This window comes from Saccopteryx bilineata, chromosome 2 (genome assembly GCF_036850765.1).
Source record: "Saccopteryx bilineata isolate mSacBil1 chromosome 2, mSacBil1_pri_phased_curated, whole genome shotgun sequence".
Lineage (NCBI taxonomy): Eukaryota > Metazoa > Chordata > Mammalia > Chiroptera > Emballonuridae > Saccopteryx > Saccopteryx bilineata.
In genome coordinates, this window is record NC_089491.1 from 347,204,416 (window position 1) to 347,225,064 (window position 20,649).

General features: G+C 56.4%; 1 protein-coding gene across 15 annotated transcripts; it reads right to left on the reverse strand.

Moving 5' to 3' along the window:
• Window positions 1–341: 341 nt before the first annotated feature.
• ZNF467 (zinc finger protein 467) lies at window positions 342–9,654 on the reverse strand. 15 transcript variants are annotated; one of them, XM_066262570.1, is made up of 6 exons: window positions 8,751–9,654; window positions 6,965–7,011; window positions 6,592–6,703; window positions 6,022–6,138; window positions 5,150–5,263; window positions 342–2,676 (listed from the first exon to the last, which is right to left on the reverse strand). In XM_066262570.1, the coding sequence occupies exons 3-6, from the start codon at window positions 6,659–6,661 to the stop codon at window positions 1,172–1,174; spliced, it is 1,806 nt and encodes a 601-aa protein (XP_066118667.1). In that variant the 5' UTR covers window positions 6,662–6,703; window positions 6,965–7,011; window positions 8,751–9,654; the 3' UTR covers window positions 342–1,171. The 15 variants fall into 15 exon arrangements, with proteins under 15 accessions (XP_066118667.1, XP_066118664.1, XP_066118665.1 ...); XM_066262567.1 differs by having other exon boundaries at window positions 8,664–9,654; XM_066262568.1 differs by having other exon boundaries at window positions 6,885–7,011; window positions 8,664–9,654.
• Between the last annotated feature and the right edge of the window lie 10,995 nt (window positions 9,655–20,649).

Genomic DNA, 20,649 nt, shown 5'->3' on the forward strand with positions numbered 1-20,649 from the left:
CTGGCATGTGGACATCCTGGTTTCAATCCCTGGTCAGGGCACACATGAGAGGCAACCATCCTGCTTCTCTTCCCCTCCCTCTCCCCCTTCTCTCTCTCTCTCTCTCTCTCTCTCTCTCTCTCTTTCTCTCATGAAGCCAGTGCCTCGAATGGTTGGAGCATCAGCCTAGGGCAGTGGTAGTCAACTTGGTCCCTACCACCCACTAGTGGGCATTCCAGCTTTCATGGTGGGCAGTAGCAGAGCAACCAAAGTATAAATAAAAAGATAGATTTAACTATAGTAAGGTGTTTTATAAAGATTTATTCTGCCAAACTTAGTAAAATTCCGACATATAGTACTTGTAATTATTATTATATCCTTTAACTTGCTGTAACTCTGCTTTATAAATTTTATAAAGTAAAATTACTTCCCTACTTTATAAATCACCATTACTGTGGAACCAGTGGGTGGTTAGAAAATTTTACTAACAGATACAAAAGTGGGCACTAGGTATAAAAAGGTTGACTACCCCTGGCCTAGGGCTCTGGGGATGGCTCAGCTGATTTGAGCATCAGCTCGAGACAAGGATTGTCCAGTGGATCCCAGTTGCAGAGCATGTCTGTCTTACTATCGCCCCTCCTCTCACGTAAAAAAAAATTTTTTTTCTGAGCTAGAAGCAGGGAGCAGGGGGTGGTTTGGCAATTTGTTGTATGATATTTTGATTTGGTAGACTGATTACCAGCACTGAATGGAACTCACCCAGGACCGAAAAGGAAAGATCCTCTGTGTATGCATTAAGTCAGGGGTTCCCCACCCCAGCCCATTTAACAGCCTTAGAACCTCAGATTTTAATTTTAATGACACTGTAAGTACTGCACAGATAACCATTCCCTGCCCCCCCCCTGAGGTTCCCGACTGGGCCAGGGATGGTTCCAAGTGGGTTCTCTTGGTGGGAGCCTTCCAAGGACTCAAGCCTTCATTGTTCCCAGCAAGGGTTCACTTGGTATTGTCTTTGTCACAGAATGTCAAAGCTGGTTATCATTTCCAGACTTCTCAGCAAGACGAAGAGGGAAGGAAAACGGCCAGTAGAGGCATATAGGTCATCCTGTCACTGTGCTCACCGGCTTGAACCGGGGTCTCTCCAACCGGGGAACAACAGAAGGCAAAGAAAAGGTCTGGACGGGAACGAGGCTCAGAAAAAGAGTGGGGGGGCTGCCACGTCCGTGGAAGCGGGCCAGGCTGGGGCTGGGAGGTCGGCGTCGGCGACCAGGTGGGCAGCTTCGCCGTGGATCCGCTGGTGCCGCACGAGGTGGGTCTTGCGGCTGAAGCTCTTGCCGCACTGCGGGCAGGAGAAGGGGCGAGAGCCCGTGTGGATGGCCTGATGGCGGACCAGGTTGGTTTTGGAGCTGAAGCTGCGGGCGCAGACAGCACAGGCGTGGGGCCGACTGCCCGTGTGCACCGCCTGGTGGCGGCCCAAGTGAGACTTGCGGCTGAAACGGCGGCCGCACTGCGCGCAGGCGAAAGGCCTGGCGCCGCTGTGGGCCCGAGAATGGGCGACCAGATTCGGCCGCGAGCCGAAGCGACGGCCACATTGCGCGCAGGCGAAGGGCCGTTCGCCTGTGTGTATCCGCCGATGCCGCGCCAGGTGCTGCCCATGGGCGAAGCCGCGTCCGCAGTCCGCGCAAAAAAAGGACCGCTCGCTCGCTGGAGCGCCCTGGGTTGCCGGTGTGGTTCGGTGCGCGCAGGTCAGGGACTCGGCAGCGGCGGGGTCCACAGTGGCGCCTAGTGCGCACTCGTCGCATCCAAAGGGGCGCCCCTCGCTGCGGTGCAGACGCTGGTGCGTGGCAAGGTTCTTCTTCCAGCCGAAGCTCAGGCCGCAGTCGGAGCAAGAGAAAGGCTTGGGTCCGGGAGGAGAAGGGGTCGGGGTCGGGGACGGGGCAAGGGAACCCGGAGAGGCGGGCGCGTCAGGAGACAACTGGGAGCGGCAGGACGCCTCGTGCACCCTTTGGTGCCGCACCAAGTGCTGCTTGTGCGTGAAGCTGCGCGCGCACTGCGCGCACTGGTACGGCCTCTCGCCCGTGTGGATGCGCTGGTGGCGGATCAGGTGCGTCTTTTTGCGAAAGCGCTTCTCGCACTCGGTGCAGGGAAAGGGCCGCTCGCCCGTGTGCGTCTTTTGGTGCGAACCCAGGTGTATCTTCTGGCTGAAGCGCTTGCCGCATTCTGCACACGGGTAAGGCCGCTCGCCCGTGTGCGTGCGCAGGTGGCGGGTCAAGTGGGCCTTCTTGCTGAAGCGCTTGTCGCATTCGGAGCACGGGAACGGCCGCTCGCCGCGGTGGCTGCGCTGGTGCAGCAGCATGTGGGTGCGCTGCGTGAAGCTACGGCCACAGTCGGGACAGGCGCAGGGACCCTCGCCGCGGTGCAACCTCTGATGCAACCGCAGTGTCAGCTGGTCCCGGAACCGCCGCTCGCACTCCCCGCAGCCATAGGGCTTCTCTGAGGCCGGAGTCCACCCAGCCAACGCAAGTCCACCCAGTGCCTCTGGGACACCCGGCTCCAACTTATATGCAGTGGCCAAAGGCCCCAGGTCAGGTGCGGGAAAGGGGCCGGGGAGTAATGACAGATGTTGGGGCCATTCGGCCTCCTCTTCTGCCTCCTGGTCTTCCTCCTCCACCTTCACCTTCCGAATCATCCACTCATCTGAAAAGTCCAAACAAGACAAGTCTATTAAGCCTCACATTTATTTAAGTAACGACGTTTATTTGCCAACAGACCACCACTTCCTAGAGCCTCACAGTCTGGCTTCTGCTGTCCACTGGACTGTAAGTTTCCTGGTGATGACCAAATCCAGAGACTACCGCTCAGTCCTCCTCCTTCCCTCTCTGCAAACAGGACGCTGGTGAACCTTCTCCCAGGTTGGCACATGTCAATAGGAGCAATTAGCTTTCCCTGCCTCTGAAATATGAATGTTGCTCAAGATTCAGTCCTCAGACTTCACTCTGGGTTCGCATGCCCACTGGGGCTGCCCCAGGTCTTTCTGTCTAGCCGGCTCCTTTCTGGAACTACAGCCTCTCAAATCTTCAGTTGAGCAGCTCCCTTGACTAGTCCTGAACATTGGCTGCGGCTCAGCAGGCTTATCACCAAACATCTCCCCTTCCCAGACCTACCTCTTTCTTCAGTGTGAGGACTGCGTCCCATTCTCCCCAAGGCTGGGCTTAGAACCTTTACTCTCAACTTTGAGCTTCCCACCTGTGTACTTTGTATTCCTTCCTGCTGTCTGTTGAGCCTCCTCCCCTCCAACTCTCTTCATTCTTGTTTTTACAGCCCAGTGGGAAATCCCAGTTTAGAAAGAGGAGGATTGAGTGTACAGGGAACCAATGAACAGTGTAAACCTCTGGAAAAGCAGGGAGAGCTGCCCCTCGTGGGCACTGAATGGCCCAGCCAAGAGGAAGAAGCTGAAGGCCAAGACCCAGAGTGTCCATTTGGGTCTCCTCTGCCACTAGCTAACAGTGTGACCTTGGTTATCTTACTTCGTTGAGCTAAGTTTGTTAGTTTGCTTAGGGGGTAAAGGTTTGACTAGTTTATGGCTCCTAAATTTGGTGCCACATTATAATCTCCTGGGGAACATTTACAAAATACATCTAGGGGAGCAGGGGGCATGAATCTGTACTCTTTCTTTAAAGCTCCCAAAGTGATTCTTGTTTGAGAACCATTGAACTGGATGATTGGACTTCCTGTCTGGCTCTAAAAGTCCCTAACAGCCTGAACCTTGGTTACATTACACATGGACTGTCACAATTACCTTTATCCCCAGTCTCTTTTACCAGTCTATCAATTCCAAACACTTATTTATCTTGTTGTGATACTGCTTTCATTTTCATTGTGCTATTCTTCTACTCAGGAGCCATCAGTAACTCCCTACTACAGGATGTAGTAAGTTCTAGCTGCACCTGAGGTATACCCCAACCCTCTCAAGCATAAGTCTTTCACTGTGCCACACTGGTCTGCTCTAAACCCAGTCACGTGTCAACTTCTTTTCTTTTTTGTGGTTGAAGAGATCTGAAATTGCGTTATGTATTTATTTATTTTAATTTGTTGTGTTTACGTGTCAACTTTCATGCCTTAAAATCTTCCCTCAGCCTAGAATGTTTTCCCATCCTTCACACCCCACCCTCATCAGAGCTGAAGTAAACACCTCTCTCAAAATGCAGCATAAATCAAAATCTAATGCTTGAGGATCTCTTATATAAACGCCTATAGCACTTACTGTGAACACATACTTGTGACATGGTTTTCCTGTTATTTGTTGATTCTTTATTCTAGCTCATGAGCTTATGTTTGTGTCAACTAGATTTTAGCCTCTGGAGGGAAATCATATTGTCTTCTATCTCCTTATGCATCTAATAAAAATGAGAATGGCCACCATTTGTTGAATGCCAACAATAGATGATGTACTGTGTGGACACTGTCACCAACCTTCACAACAGGTATGAGAGTACCCTGTTTATGGGCGCACAAACTGAGGCTCCTGGAGGCGAGGCAGCCAATCCAAGATCACTCAGCTATGGAATGTGGAACAAGAGTTCACACAGGTGTGTGTCGCCCCAGAGCCCATCTCTTTCCTAACAGCCTGGACCTAGGAGGCACTAAATAAGTCCTTGTGGAATAAATGACATTGCTCAGGCAAAAATAAGGTTGGTGGTAATGGAAGGAAGTGATGGGCAGGATTGTGGAGAGAATCAACTGTCCAATCGCCCTGGGTATGGGGGAGATGAGTCAAACTGGAGCATCTGGATACCACTAAGATCAGTGGAGATATGTGGGTGGGAGCCTATCTGGGGAGAGAAGATGAAAAGGTCGATCAATGCCATTTATGGGAATTGTAATTCAAGCTTTGACAAGTCTGCACTTAGACTGGGGAGTCTAGAAGTTAAAACATCTAGAGGACACTGACATGATGGTGTGTTTCTCTTGGTGACTAGACTCTTTGATTTCCATTGTCTATGGATGTGGAATTCCCTCTGGGTGCTAAACTCAATAAGCAGAAAGGTGCTGGGGCCTGGTGTCGGGAGGGCCTGAAGTGGCTACACATCAGATAGCAGCTCTGGAGCTTACAGGGCCCCTGTTCCCCCTGCCTGGTCCTCTGGTGAGAGGGAGAGATGAGAAGACTCACCTGGGCAGGAGCCCGCAGGCTCAGCCTTCCATGGTGTTCCCACCTGGCTTCCTCTGCAAGGAGCCTCAGCCTGTTCAGTGTGGGTGCCTTCCTCCAGTCTGGGGACCTCATGCCCTGGCAGAGAACAGGTTGCCTCAAGCTACTGCAGACATCACAGATGGACAGAGTGCCCCACTGGTGCTAGGAAGCAGGGGAGTTTGAAACCCCAGTCCCAGCTTCACAGGTAAGGACCACTTTCAGTCCGTGTCATACCTGCAGGCCCTGGGCAGCCTTAGGCTCCTTCAGACAGGGCAGCTGCTTAGGCCCTGCATGATTGCTAAAGCCACACTGTGAGGAGTTTCTGTGTAAGCAAGGACAAGCCCTGCCCTGAGTCTTACATGAGACTCCTCGGAAGAGGGCTAGGGACCCCCACCCCCAGCAACCAGATGGACCCTAGTTCCATGGCAAATCATGGGAGAAGAGTGGGATGTGAAAAAGCCAGGTACACCCCTCCCTTAGGTGTCTTATTCTGGTACGTTTAGCCACTTCCCTGTTTCGAATCTTACCTTCCCAATGAGGCATACTCTAACCACCTTGTGTAGGGTTACTCTGCTCTGCCCTCACCTACAGCTGTCTTAGGCCCCCCTCACCCTGCTTTATCCCCACCCCCACCCCCCAGCATGAATCCTAACACGGTTTATAAGTGTACTTTTACATTTGTTGGTTGTTGACTTCCTGCCCTCACTAGGATTAAGCTCCTAGGAGGTAGGGGTGTCTACTTGGTCACTAAGGTATTCCAAATATCTAGAATAGAACTTGGCACTTAGCAGGTGCTCAGTAAATACTTGATGAAGAAAGGAAGGAAGACTCCACCATCCAGGGTCCTCACTTACCCAAACCGGAGCCCAGTGCTCTCTCTTCCCTGGGAGGGCACATCTGCTCCTGGGCATTATGGGACCCTTTCCCAGGCTCACTTTGGGGGGCCATCTCTGGCTGTCCCACAGAGAATCCTGTTACAGGTAGAAGCAGGGGTCCAAGTAATACATCCAGTATAGAAGAGGTGATCAAAGTTGGGGCTCTTTCCCTTCCCAGCCAGCCCAAGGAGCTTTTCCCAACCAGCTCAAGAAGGAAGGGTCTCTAGCCAGTATGGACAAGGGGCAGCCATACTCCCCAGCAGTCTGGCCAGGTGTCAATCTCAGCCCCTTTGCGTTGAATCCAGGGCAGGTGAAGGAAGGATAAAGTGGATTAAATACCCCAGTGCTCTGTGAGTACGCATGTGCCCGTACAGTCTAGCACAACATCCAGCATGGGCCACGCCTTCACAAACACACTGATGAAACCCCAAAGGATGCTGCCCTAAAGGTTCCAGGGGGTCTCAGGAATCTTAGGGTTGCAGTCTCTGAAGATGGTCTGCCTTCTTTATTGTGAAGAAGCAATAAGCTCATCAGGGCCCTGATCCTCACCCCCCACCTCAGGTTCCTTCTGTTCTTCTGGCTCACCCAGGGAGCTGAGGGCCTCCAAGGTCTCTCTCATGGCAACCCTGCTTAGCTCTTCCTGGGGATTCAGCCACACACCCTAAGGAGAAAATACAGCCTTGCTCAAATTCTTCTCAGGACAGCTTTTCACCAGGGCCCTGGCCCTGCCCGTGCCCAACCTCTCCCCATCAGCTACCCCCAGGAGTTCCAAAGGTGATGTCCCTTGGCATAGATGAGGTTAATGAAAGAAGATAGATTTCAGATAGCAAAGCAATCTTTACAGGTGGCCCAAGGAGAAGATCTTGAAGTCATTTCTGCAAGCTCTGGTCAGCTCCAGAAGTCAGCAGCAGCACCCCCTCACCTGGCAGGTCGCTCAGAGCCAGCTCCAGCCCCAGCCCACCAGTGATCCTACGAGGGGGGGGGGGTCAGGGTCAGAGATTAAGTTGATTCTCTAGGGAGAGGGTGGAAGGTGGGTGAACAGGGTTTGGAACAAGAACATCATTTCCTAGGCCCTCCAGCTGTCGCTGCAGGAGCTGGTGAAATAGGAGCTAGCGGAGGGGCGGAGGTGAGTGTCATTATTGGGCCACTGGTGGGGAAGGTTCTCAGAGGAGGGTCCTCACTGAAGGCAGGAAATAGCTCTTGCTTCCTCTCCCCAAAACTCTACCTCAAAACTATCGCCCCTCCCCGTGGGGCCACCCTGCCCTCGTGCCCCCTGCCCTACTCCCAGCAGACTCCCCTCCCCCCCAATCTTTCTGGCAGCCTTCCCTCTGCCCTCCCTTCTTTTGCTCCCTCTGCCTTCCGCCCTCTCTCCCCACTGAATCTGGCTAGCTCCCCAGCTCCGCCCCCTGCCTCGCCCCTCCGGCTCCTCCCCCTACCCGCAGCCAAAGGGCCAACCCTTCCCCGCCCCCTCCTCCGTCGCCCCCTCCTCCGCCCCCAACCCTCCGCTCCCGGCAGTCATCGCCACTGCTCTCCCCTCCCCCTCCCCAGGCTCCCGGCTGCCTTTCCCTTCCCTCCGGTTCTCTCAGGCTCCATCCTCCTCCCCGGTGCACACCCTCTCCCTTCCTTCCCCCCTCCTCTTTTCCTTCCTCCCTACACCGCCCTCCTCCTCCCCGCTCTTCTCCCCCACTCCGCTCTCCCCTCCTCCTCCCTCTCCTCCCCCACTCTGGTTTCCCTTCCTTCTCCTTTCCTCTCTTCACCTCAGTTCCCTCCCTCCTCCTGTCTCCCCAGCCCTACCCCCTTCTCCCCAACCACCCTCCCCCTCCTCCCTTCCTCCCTCTCTCCCTCCCGCAGTTCTCCTTCCCCTCCGAGGCCCCCGGCTCCCTTCCCCCCTCTGCCTCCCCAGCAGGCTCTCGCTTCCCCTCCCTCCTGGTCCCCAGTCCCCAGAACTACTCTTCCCCTCCTCCTTCCAGTCCGATCCTTGAGCTCCCCCCGTGTCCCCTGGCCGCCTAGGCGCTCACTCCGGACCTTCTCCTCGGCTCTGCCCTGCCCACCCCTGTCTCCAGCACACCTCCGTTTCTCCTCCCCTCTCATCAGTGGCTCCTGTTCCCATTTCTGCTCCGCAGTGACTTATCCACCCCCATCCCAAGTTTGCCTCTCGACCAGATCCCTCGCGTCCCACCTCCCCGCCGCCGTTCGCCTCTCCAGCCTCCGCTCCTAGACCTCACTCTTGCTCCCGGCCCCTCCCCGGCTCCCGGGCTCACCTGTCAGCACCCTTCTCTCCACCCCCCAACGGCCCGATCCCTAGGCCGGATTTTCCTTCCCCTACCCCCTCCCACACTCCCTCTCCCCGATCAGCACTATCCTGCTCGCTCTCCTCGGAGCCTTGCACCCCTTTCTGGACAGAGTACCCCGCCCCGCGCCGCCCCTCTCCCCAGCCCCTGCCCTTCCCTCCAGCTCCTTGTCACTCCGCTCGACAACCCTGACTCTCCCCCACCGCCATGTCCTCCCTCCCCACTCCCATCACCTCCCTCCTTCAGCCCACGTCCTCCTCCCTTGCCCTTCCATTCCCCTCCACCCCTCCCCACCCCCTTCTGCGCGCCCCCTTCCCCCGGGGTTGTCACCTGCAGGGAGCGGGCAGTGGCTGAGCGCGGGTGTGGCCAGCGAAGCGGAGGGAGCTGCCAGCCCCGGGGCGACTCCAGGGCGCGTACCTGGCGGCCGACCGGCCGGGTCTCCACGCTGTTGCCGGGACCCCGGCGTCCTGGCCTCCGGTCCTGGACGGCTCTGTTTGCAATGGCGCCCGCTGCCCGCAGCTCGAGTGCGGACTGCCCGAAAGACTGACAGACTGACTGACAGCCCCGAAACTTCGCGGGGAGGGGAGAGGAAAAGACGCGGGGGGAGCGGGAGCGGAGAACGCCCCCCCCCCGGCAGGGGGAGGGGAACGAAGAAGCAGGAGGGGGAGCAGTGTAGCACCGGTGGGGGCGGCAGGGGGCCGGAGCGTCCTGGAGGGGGTCGCGGGCGGGTCAGCGGGCGGGCGCACCGCAGGGGCAGGCGGGCAGGTAAGGGTTTGGAGGGACAACAGCGGGAGTAGGTGATGGAAAGTGGGAGCTAAAGAACGGTGGAAGGGGAGAGGGGAGAGGGAAAAGGAGGGGAGAGGTGGAGGAGGGAGAGGAGGCAGGGAGGACGGGCACTCGGGCTGCAAGGGAGGGTGCTCGCTGGCGCCGAGGGAGGAGACAGGGGAAAGGTGGAGCGCAGGGCAGCAGGGGTGAGGAGTTGGGAGGACGAGGAGGGGGCGTGTTCGGGGAGGGAGCCGCTGTCTTTGAATCGCGAGTGCTCGCGGGAGCGTGTCTGCGCCACTTCAGTTGGCAAGGTCGATCTGGGAACTCCGGCACCACCCCGCCCTCTACCTTGATCCCACCGGGATCCACCCTGACTCACACCTTCCGGCCCCGAGTCCGGTGATCTGAGACCGGCCCCTCTGAGCCGGGTCCCTTGGGACCTGCCTCGGAAGCCGGGTCCCTTGGGGCCGTGCGGCGAGGCCGAAGGAGGCTCTTCGAAGTAGAAGTTGGGTGTGGGCTTTGAGCCAGGTCACCAGAGATAAGGCAGGGTTGAAAAGGAGGCACCGGGGGCTAGGCGGGAGTCGGGCTGGGCGGAGACTCCGAGGGCGGGGTCCAGGTGAGGGGACTGCGGGGAGAGGGTGTTCCCTGGGCCGGCATGGGGCGGGTCCTTCTACAGCCCGGGAAAACTCTCCCAGTCAAGTGTGCAGGGGTACTCTCAGCCCTCAGGTCCGGCTTCTCGCTGTCCCTGTCCGGGGTTATGATCTGTCTTTTCCGCCTTACCACCTGGACACATGACTCTTTCTGAGCGCTCCCCACATCCTGTCCTCCTGAGCTGAAATGTGTGCTGGTTATTACAGCTTCCCCCCTCCCCCCCCCCAAGTCTTTTCCTCCAATCTCACCCTGGGTTCCAGCTTCCTCCCTCCCACGGCCTAATTTAGGGGAAAGGACCCTTGAGATTCGGGGTTCTCCCAGTCCAAGTGCTGCCTTACAAGCAGCGGTTGGAATCCAGAGCTGGGGGCCATGTGGATGGCCCTCGAACAGCGAGCAAGGAGCCCTTCCACACCTCGTCACAGGAGGGGATACCAGGGGACAGAGAACCCTGGCACAGGGCAGGGGCACCATCAATATTTGTTGATGTATAGGATAGGAGGAAAGGCACTGGAGCAGGTGGTATTGGAGGAGGAGGCACAGTGTCTTTTTTTTTTTTTTTTTTTTCTGAAGCTGGAAATGGGGAGAGACAGACAGACTCCGCATGCGCCCGACTGGGATCCACCCGGCACGCCCACCATGGGGCGACGCTCTGCCCACCAGGGGGCGATGCTCTGCCCATCCTGGGCGTCGCCATATTGCGACCAGAGCCACTCTAGCTCCTGAGGCAGAGGCCACAGAGCCATCCCCAGCACCCGGGCCATCTTTGCTCCAATGGAGCCTTGGCTGCGGGAAGAGAGAGACAAGAGAGGAAAGCGCGGCGGAGGGGTGGAGAAGCAAATGGGCGCTTCTCCTGTGTGCCCTGGCCGGGAATCGAACCCGGGTCCTCCGCACGCTAGGCCGAGGCTCTACCGCTGAGCCAACCGGCCAGGGCCACAGTGTCTTTAAGAATCAGCTATGAAAGGCCTTTTTAAATCCTGATGGGCTATTTCAGGAAGTCAATGCCCAGCTTTCTCAAGGCCCTGGGAGCAGAATGTGTTCTGATGCTGCACCTGTGTCTCCTTGTGAGACCTGCAGTGGGAGTGTGAGCCTGTACGGTATGAGGGAGAGAGTGTCCAGGTGTGCATGTGAGACAGGGACAGGGAGAGTGTCCATGCCCTCTCCAAGAACCCCATTGGAGAGCTCCCTGAAAAACTGACATCACCCGCTGTTGGTCGTAGGACCAGTGGTGCGCCTGGAAGGAATGCCTAGTGGGGCTCTGGTTCCCTACAGCCTCCCCACCCTGGTGTGTGTGTGTGTGTGTGTGTGTGTGTGTGTGTGTGTGTATGACTATGTGGGATGCTGTCATGGACATCAGAGTAAGGGGATGGGGGGTAATGGAATATTAGACCCAGGCCACATTCCAGCCTGGGTGTCCTCAGAGTTGGTAACCAGGATTCCCCTGGAGCACCTGCTGCTGCCCCCTCCCAACCAGATGGATGTTGGGATTATCCCATCCGGTGCCTTGCCCCCAGGGCCCCTGTCTCCTGCCACCCACCCCTTCATTTCCCACCCCAGACACTATTTCCTGAGGCTTGCTGGTTTGGACCCCAGGGACACTAAGAAACTCAAAGGAGACCAGGGTGGACCCAAGCAGCCACACATAATTACCTCCAGTAAGAAGTAGGATTACAGAGGAAGGGGCACGGGTAGTTCCTGTCCCCACAGTCCAACTTCCTTGGAAATGACTCCTCCTGCTACCTCTCACTTCCAGAATTCCTGGTGGGAGAGAGGGGAAGGAAGAGACAGGAAAGGGAACAGGGGAGAGAAGACCATCATTTGGTCCTATGACTCTAAACATTTAGCCATGCCCCCACTGGGAATCTAATAAAAATTACAAAACTGTCTGTAGAAAAAAGTGCGCACACACAATTTCAGAGTATCCATGGATACCCTGAGTTCCACGCATGCATACCTGGGAGGCTCCTAGAGTTTTTAGTGATAAAGAAATAAAAGTCCTGGCCCTGGCCGGTTGGCTCAGCGGTAGAGCGTCGGCCTGGTGTGCGGGGGACCCGGGTTCGATTCCCGGCCAGGGCACATAGGAGAAGCGCCCATTTGCTTCTCCACCCCCACTGCCTCCTTCCTCTCTCTCTCTTCCCCTCCCGCAGCCAAGGCTCCATTGGAGCAAAGATGGCCCAGGCGCTGGGGATGGCTCCTTGGCTTCTGCCCCAGGCGCTAGAGTGGCTCTGGTCGCGACAGAACGACGCCCCGGAGGGGCAGAGCAGGAGGGGCAGAGCATCACCCCCTGGTGGGCAGAGCGTTGCCCCTGGTGGGCATGCCGGGTGGATCCCGGTCGGGCGCATGCGGGAGTCTGTCTGACTGTCTCTCCCCGTTTCCAGCTTCAGAAAAATACAAAAAGAAAAAAAAAGAAATAAAAGTCCTTAGAGCAGGCATGGCCAATAGTTTTTGCCCCCAGGCCAGATTAGAAAGAAATTTTTTTTCACAGGCCGGACGAAATATTAAAATTAAAAAATGTTAAATACAGGCCCTGGCCGGTTGGCTCAGCGGTAGAGCGTCGGCCTAGCGTGCGGAGGACCAGGGTTCGACTCCGGGCCAGGGCACACAGGAGAAGCGCCCATTTGCTTCTCCACCCCTCCGCCGCGCTTTCCTCTCTGTCTCTCTCTTCCCCTCCCGCAGCCAAGGCTCCATTTGAGCAAAGATGGCCCGGGCGCTGGGGATGGCTCTGTGGCCTCTGCCTCAGGCGCTAGAGTGGCTCTGGTCGCAACATGGCGACGCCCAGGATGGGCAGAGCATCGCCCCCTGGTGGGCAGAGCGTGCCCCTGGTGGGCGTGCCGGGTGGATCCCGGTCGGGCGCATGCGGGAGTCTGTCTGACTGTCTCTCCCTGTTTCCAGCTTCAGAAAAATGAAAAAAAAAAAAAAATGTTAAATACAAAAATGATTTGTTTAAGTAAATAAAATTTTATTATGTAATTTATTTATGAATAAATGTAAGTGGGTGAAAAAATTTTAATATGCAATATTAATTTAATAAAAATATAATTATATACCGTATAAATATCCAAATTGTATCGCAATCAATAGAAATAGTATTTAATTAATAGAATGAGCTTGAAGAGGTTATATCACAAATAAAACAATTATTTCATTTTATAAACAGCCTGGACACGTTTTCAGTTATCAACTGCAGCTATTGTCTATGCTACAATGCCACTTGATTCAGCACACTTGACCACAAAAATAACGGTTTGACCTTGGGTGTGCATTGGCAAACCCCGCATAAAAGAATGTGGGTTTCACATCACCACTAAACATCAAACAGTTCATATCGAGTACAGACCAGTACAAATGTTGTAAATCTTTATAATGAAATTTAAAAATAAATAAATAAACAAAGAAGTATCGCGCCTGACCAGGCAGTGGCGCAGTGGATAGAGTGTCGGACTGGGATGCGGAGGACCCAGGTTCGAGACCCTGAGGTTGCCAGCTTGAGCGCGAGCTCATCTGGTTTTTTTTGTTTGCTTGTTTGGGTTTTTTTTGAGCTCATCTGGTTTGAGCAAGGCTCACCAGCTTGAGCCCAAGGTCGCTGGCTCAACCAAGGGGTCACTTGATCTGCTGTAGTCCCCCAGTCAAGGTACATATGAGAAATCAATTAATGAACATTAAGGAACCTTAACGAAGATTTGATGTTTCTCATCTCTCTCCCTTCTTGTCTGTCTACCCCTATCTGTCCCTCTCTCTGACTCTCTCTGTTTCTCCCACAAGAAAAAAAAAAGTATTGCGAATCCATTCGACCAGTTATTGGAAGTTAACCCTAGATTAGTTAGTTACTCTTGGAATTCTTTTCCACGTGTCACTATCTTCTTAAATATCTCGATTTCCAATAATCAAAGACACTTCTGCTTCTGAGTAGCTGAGATTTTAAAGTAGCGGAGATTATTAAAAATTTAATCGCGAGCTGGCATAAGCTCATTATGCAGGCCATATGTTGGCCATGTCTGCCTTAGAGTGATTGTGGCCTGCCCAGAGATCACGTTAATTTGTGGGAGCACCTGAGAGTGTGCAAATACCAGAGGCTGTGAGTGTCTGTCTGTGGCCAGGGACATGAACACCCATGCACACACACACATACACACACTAGACAGGGGCAGAAGTGGGGCTAGGGGACTGTTTCCCAGGAGAGCAGGCCTCTGTGGGATGTGCGGGCAGGTCCAATCCAGTTCCAGACAGCTGGTGCCCTAAGGCGTGGGGCTGAGATAAAACCTCCCAGCCCCAGCTGTGAACAGCCTCAGCCGCACTGAGGCTGGGCTGGAGCAGACTACTGTGTGGTGGGGGGAGGCTAAGGACTGGCCTCTCTACTCACTTGATGCACATTGTGGCCCCCAAGCCTCAAAGCTCCCCAAAGGTGATCTGTGGAGGCACCATGCTCCCTGCCTTCCTCTTTGGGATGGCGTGGGCACTTACTGATGGGTAAGCAGCCTATCCCAGGAACCCTCCAACTAAGATCGTTTTCCTTCTGCCCCTTGACTGGGATTCTCTGGGACAGCCAGACTGCCCTCCCAAACTCAGCCTCCACCTCAGTTCACTACTGTCCCTGGGAGTTGGTTCTTTCACAGGACAGGGCTTCCTGGTGACAGGGGACAGTAGCAGCAGCTCTCATTCCCCATGCATGGGCAGGCGGTGGTGTGAGCAGACGGAGACCATCCTGGTGGAGGAGGAAGTGACCCCCCGTCAGGAGGACCCGGTGCCCTGCACCAGCCTCTACCATTACCGGCGCCTGGGATGGACATGTCCTGGAGTGGATGTGCCAGGTGAGTGTGGGTTGGAGTCTGGGCTGGCTGCCCAACAGGAGAGAGCAAAGAGGTCACATTTTGGACTGGGACAGGACTGGCGGTGACCTGAAGAAGTAAGCATTTGGGAAGGAGGTCTGGGTGGGCTCTCCAAGAGCAGATAGTGCAGGGTGAGGGGCGTAGATGAGTTGGCACCACTGTGAGCAGTTCACAGAGATGCTCGATGCCTCCTGCCTGTGCCTACCCTCCAGTTGGCCTCCACAAGATTACCGCATAGAGAAATGAACACCGAGAAGGGAAATCACATGATAAATCCCCTCAGATAGTTGGAATGACCAGCACAGGCCTTTCCCAGGAACGGGGCTGGGCTGAACACTAACGTCTTCTCCCTTCTACCTGCTTGGTGGACACAGACCCCCTGAAACACGGCTGGCTGCGTGGAACCGGACGGTGAGGGCCTGCTGCCCAGGCTGGGGGGAGCACCCACTATACTCTGGGTAAGTGCCCAAGATTAGACCAGATCTGCGGTTTCAAGGAGGTAGCAGGCCACCCCGGGGAGGAAAGTGAGGTCCAGGCTGACTGACTGGGCCCACCCCATTCTTTTTCTGTATTCAACACAGCCCTTGCAGGAGCCAGCCCCGAGGCCCACTGCTTTGCCATGGGGCAGTGCCAGCCTCAGGCGGGTTCAGCTAATGCTTCTGCAGGGAGCCTGGAGGAGTGCTGTGCCCAGCCCTGGGGACACAGCTGGCAGGATGGCTGCTCCCAGGCCTGCCTCAGCTGCCTCAGCCAACAGCTCCCAGGTGGATCCCCAGCCTGCCAACAAGCATAGTCCCAGCTGTCCCTTCTGACCCCATGGGCACTCCCATGTGGAGTTCTTGAGCTCTGAGCCTTTCCGCAGGACCCATGTCCACTCCCCTGTCCTCTCAGATGAGTCACCTCCCATCCCCTGCCCTCCAGATTGACCTCAACTGTCCACCTGCCTCCCGCATCCTCTGCCCTCTTTCCCCACGTTCAGAGGCTCACAGGGGCACATCTTCCCCAGGCGGCACCCCTCCTCTGATGTCCCTGCAGCCCCTGGCAGGGGTTGTGGCCCAACTCTGGAGCCAGCGCCAGCGTCCCTCGGCCACCTGTGCCACCTGGTCCGGCTTCCACTACCGCACCTTTGACAGGCGCCACTACCACTTCCTGGGCTGCTGCACTTACCTGCTGGCTGGTGCTGCTGGCTCTACCTGGGCTGTCCACCTCAGTCCCAGGGGTCATTGTGCTCAGCCTGGGCACTGTCAGCTGGTGAGGGATGGAGGTGGGGATGGAGACGGGGGAGCTGGATGTGGGAGGAAGAGTGATACTGACCAGCTAGCTCACCCCGTACTTGTCTTTGCCCAGGCCCGGGTGATGATGGGATCGGAGGATGTGCTGATGCAGGATGGAAACGTCTCTGTGAACGGGCAGCTGGTACCTGATGGGGAGTCTCAGCTGCTCCCTAGTAAGGGACAGTAGGCCTACCCCCAGGGTACAGCTCAGAAGGGCAGCAGAAAGGGCGGCTGAGGACTGAACTTGGACCCCCACTCTGTTGGGAGGTATCTGGAATTGAGGGAGCCAGCTGAGGAGCCAGAGGTTGTGGATCTAGTCCCCTGCCGCAACTTCACAACTCTCCCTCACTAGCCCTCTCACAGGGTGGCCTTGGGCACTTAACTTCTCTGAGCCTCAGTTTCCCCACCAGTCTCCCACAGTGCTGTGAGGAAGGGTTTGGTGCTACTAGATGGGATGTTAGTCCTGGTTGGGTCCACAGAGAGAGGTCAAAGTGGGGTTCTGTGTGTGAGCACGTCCCTCTCTCAAGAGAACGTTTAGAGTGTTCAGGAATCTCTCTAGGAGGCTGTGATGGGAGCTCTGTGGGGGCTGTTCTGAAGGGTAACAAGTGCAGAGCTCTAGAATTGTGAGAATCCTTCCCTTCTCTTCCCTTCCCTGGGCAGTCCGAGCCCTAGTGTGCTGGTGGGAGGGGTGGGGAGTGTGACACCCCCCCCCCCAACTACCCCTGCCCAGGGCTGAGCTTGCAGTGGCAAGGAGACTGGCTGGTGCTGTCAGGGGCCCTGGGGGTCGTGGTGCGGCTGGATAGGTCCAGTTCGGTTTCCTTTTCTGTGGATCATGAGCTCTAGGGACAGACTCAAGGCCTCTGTGGGGTCTACAATGGTCGGCATGAAGGTGAATGAGGCGTGGTATCCTTATTGGTGTAGGAGGGAAGGGGGGACCCAAGACCTCAGACATGGCACCACCTGCCTTTCCCTCCCTCAGATGACTTCTTGGAGCCAGGAGGTAGGGTGGCTGCTAAGGGAATTGGGAATTCCTGGAGGCTGCCTGCCTCAGAGGTGAGGTGCAGCCCTAGGGGAGCATGGGTTCCCTCACTCGCGCCTGCACACCCAGCCTAGCTTCTCTGACACCTCCAAGCTTCTGTTCTGTCTCCCACAAGTGACAGGACCTGGTCCTCTCCCAGATCCCCAGGGTAGGAAAGGCAAGCTCAGGGTCCTGCAGGAAGTCAGTGTAAGGTGCTGCCTGTAGCCCCAGCTGCCTGTGTGAACTGACCATCCAGGGGACACACTCACTGACCTGAGCACTAACCAGTTTTGGTTAATTATCTAGTTATCAAACCTCCTGCCTATGGGTTGACAGTGACACCAGCTCCCCTACCCCTTCCCAGGCTTGTCACTTTGCTGCCCTTCCCGCAAAAGCCCCAGAAGGATGCCTGGGCTGCTGGTCATGACAGTGGGGCTTTGAAGCAGCTATGGAAGCAGCAACTGTTTTCCTGGTATCCTTGTTAATGTGCCTCATCTCTGGCCCCTGGCCTGACTCCTATTGTCCTCAGCCTGAGTGTCTGGATGCGGTGGAGGCAGCCCAGGGCTGCGAGGAGCCCCTGGGGGGCACAGAGGCAGGCATGGAGGATGTGTGCCACCAGCTGCTGGCCGGTCCATTCAGAGAATGCCATGTCCAGGTATGGGTGGGGGTGGAGGTGATGTCTGGCACTGGAGAAGCCAAAGTGGAGGGTGGCGCTAAGGAGGTGCCAAACAGGGAATCTGGTCCTCCCACTAGATTGCATTGGGCCATTGGTCAAGCCATCCTCCTTTCTATCCTGGGTTCTATCACTGGGAAATGAGGTTGCTCATATGCATGATCTCTGGGGTCCCTTCCAGCCCTCATCTGTTTGATTATAAACCAGGGTGAGATAGAAGCAAGAAGAAGGGGTTGCTGGTGAGTGTTGGAGGAGGAGGCTGGTTGGCTGAGGGGCTGTCTTTTCTCCCAAGGTTCCCCCTGCTGAGTACCACGAGGCCTGTCTGTTTGCTTACTGTGCTGGGGCCCCAGTAGGCAGTGGCATAGAGGGCCGCTGGGATGCTGTGTGTGTCACCTTGGCCACATATGCCCAGGACTGTGCCAAGCAGCACATCCATGTGCTCTGGAGGAAGCCGGGCTTCTGTGGTAGGGCTCCTGCCTGTCCCTCCGGAACTCCCCTCTCTGCAGGACTGGGAATTGAGGGAGGGCCCTCATGTGACCCCTACTTCTGAGTGCTCTGGCACCCGCTGAGCGTCCAGTGTGGCCCCCAGGCTCCTCCGTGGCAGCATGGCGGGAGGAGGAGTACTCCTGGGCCTCACAGCCTGCTCTCGTTCCCATAGAACGCCTGTGCCCTGTACTCGGAATGCGCCTTGGCCTGCCCGCCCAGCTGCTCCGCGGTGGGCGAGGGCGGGGAGGGGTCCTGAGGAGAAGAATGCGTGAGCGGCTGCCAGTGCCCGCCCAACCTCTTCTGGGACAGCGCCCTCTGTGTGCCTGCCGCCCGCTGCCCCTGCTACCACCGACCCTGCTACCACCGACGCCGTCGGGCCCCGGCGACACCGTGCGCCAGCGATGCATCCTGTGGTGGGTCCCCTGGGCCTCGCTGACCCTTTCGCTGGGGCTGGAGACCTCCCAGTGCCCTCTGATCCCTCCCTTATGCTATCTCCTCAATCTGGCTTCTCTTTTGGGGACCTCACAAGTAACCTGTGACCTCTCACGGCACAATTGGTGGCCCTGTTTAAAAGACCTAGCAGGTGACCTCTGCCCGCTGACCTCTAACCCTAACTGCAAGTGGGGGTGCCGGAGGAGGGCGGCACCAGGGTGTTGGGGGGCGAGAGGTCCTCTCCAGCTCAGCCTCTCCTTTCCCTGGGAGGCTGATCCAGAAGGCGCCCTCCCACCCCTTCTGCCCACAGCGTTTGCCAGGACGGCCGCTGGCTCTGCGCGCAGGCGCCGTGCCCCTCCGAGTGCACGGTGGGCGGGGACGGGCACTACTTTACCTTTGATGGGCGGAGCTTCTGCTTCCGCGGCAGCCCGGTTGCCGCTCCATCTTGGTGCAGCCTGGCAGAGGACCAACGAGGGCTGGAGGGGGCGTCTTGCTAGAGCAGGGGCCCTCGTAGGGAGGCTGTGGGGGAGAAATGACCGTAAAGAAACCAGTGAATAACGGAACAAAACACACACAGTCGTCCGGGGAAAGAACCTGAAGGAGAACCGATTCTGGAGGGAGGATGGCTGCCGCAGACCCCGCAAAGCCTCCCTTTTAGGTTCTCACCTCCTCCTTAGGTTCCCATGAAAGTCCTGCTATCATTGCCACCCTAGCCCAGGGGTGCAAAACAAAATCCATCCTCACAGATGGGACAGGCTGGGCTTGTCATAGGTTACTTCGTGCAAAATAATCCCAGGTCCAATAAAAGACTTTCTTGGTCCCCTAGTAAAATTAGATGACATCCTAAGTTCAGACCTAGGCATGTTCTTACACACAGACACACACAGGCATGCACACATGGCATATACTCATGCATGTGCATGTAGAGTTAGCATGTATGTGTGCACAGCATACATACCCAAGGGGAAAAAAGAGGGGGCCATCTCACCCCAACATACAGAGGTACATGTCTGTGTGTGTGTGTGTGTGTGTGTGTGTGTGTGTGTATGTGCCAGTGCATGTGTGATCTGGCTGGCTGGAAGGTGGTCAGCAGACATGGGGTGGGAGCTGCCTCCAGATGTGTGTTCTCAGGGCTGCCCCACCTCCACACCCACATTCCTCATTATCTGCCCCAGGACTTGGCCAAGGGGCAGCTGCTGATCCTGCTGGAGCATGGGGCCTGTGACTCTGGGAGCTGCCTCCACGCCATCTCTGTCACCCTGGCGGACACTTACGTACAGCTCAGGGACTCAGGTAGCCTCAGCTCTCCAGGTACCTACCTACTAGGCCTTCTCTCCTGGAAGCCCTCAGAACTATGGCTCAGGCCCTAGCAGCCTCCTGTTACTGCTTCTCTCCCTGTAGACTCTGGCTCCTTCCATCATCTTCCGTCCACACCATCCTGTGGCTTCTGAGCCCCAAACCTCCCCTCAGACTCCTCAAAACCAAAGTCATTGCCTCCATTTCCCCTAAACTCCCCATCTCTGAAGCAGACACACAATCCTTTGGAAGACTTCCAAGGCATCTCTGCCCCATCCTCAGGGGTGGGAGTACAAGTTGTGAGAAGTCTGACACCAGACCAGACAGGCTCCTCCTGTTTCTGGATGCAAGCCCACAGTCCCTCCACCTCTCTTCCCTGCATCTGCTCCTCCTGTGCACTGACTTTAAGGCAAACTAGGTGCTAGAAAAATAGGCCACATGGGGGTGCTCAGGAGGCATGACCTCCCAGGGCTCGCGCCAGTTTTTCTGACTCAATGTGGGCAGCCCACAGTGACACAGGCCCTCCTACCTTTGCCCAGCCCTTCCTTTTCTTGCAGCCTCACCTACCATGTGCTGTGCCCCTACCCTCATCAGCCCAGCCTAGCCCTATGGGGCAGCCCCCTCATAGGTCCCCTATTCCAGGAGCTGTCCTGGCTGATGGGCAGGATATGGGCCTGCCCTGGAGCAGCCCTACAGGCCTCAGTGTCTCCCAAGCCTCCTCCACCTTCCTGCTGCTGCACTGGCCTGGAGCCCAGGTCCTCTGGGGGGTGTCTGACCCTGCAGCCTACATCAGCCTGGACCCCCGCCATGCCCACCAGGTGTGCCAGGGGCGGGTAATTGGCTGGGTGAGGCCATAGTGGGCCTAGGCCCATATTTGACTATCCCATGCCCACTTGGGTGG

Bases quoted from the DNA above. Each gene is read 5' to 3' on its own strand.
- ZNF467 (XM_066262573.1), bottom strand. From the start codon at position 6,661: ATGAGAGAGACCTTGGAGGCCCTCAGCTCCCTGGGTGAGCCAGAAGAA. The intron at 6,139-6,591 runs GTGAGGATCAGG...TACCTGTAACAG, and splicing joins GAAGGAACCTGAGGTGGGGG to GATTCTCTGTGGGACAGCCA. The intron at 2,677-5,149 runs GTGAGTCTTCTC...TGGACTTTTCAG, and splicing joins GCCTGCGGGCTCCTGCCCAG to ATGAGTGGATGATTCGGAAG.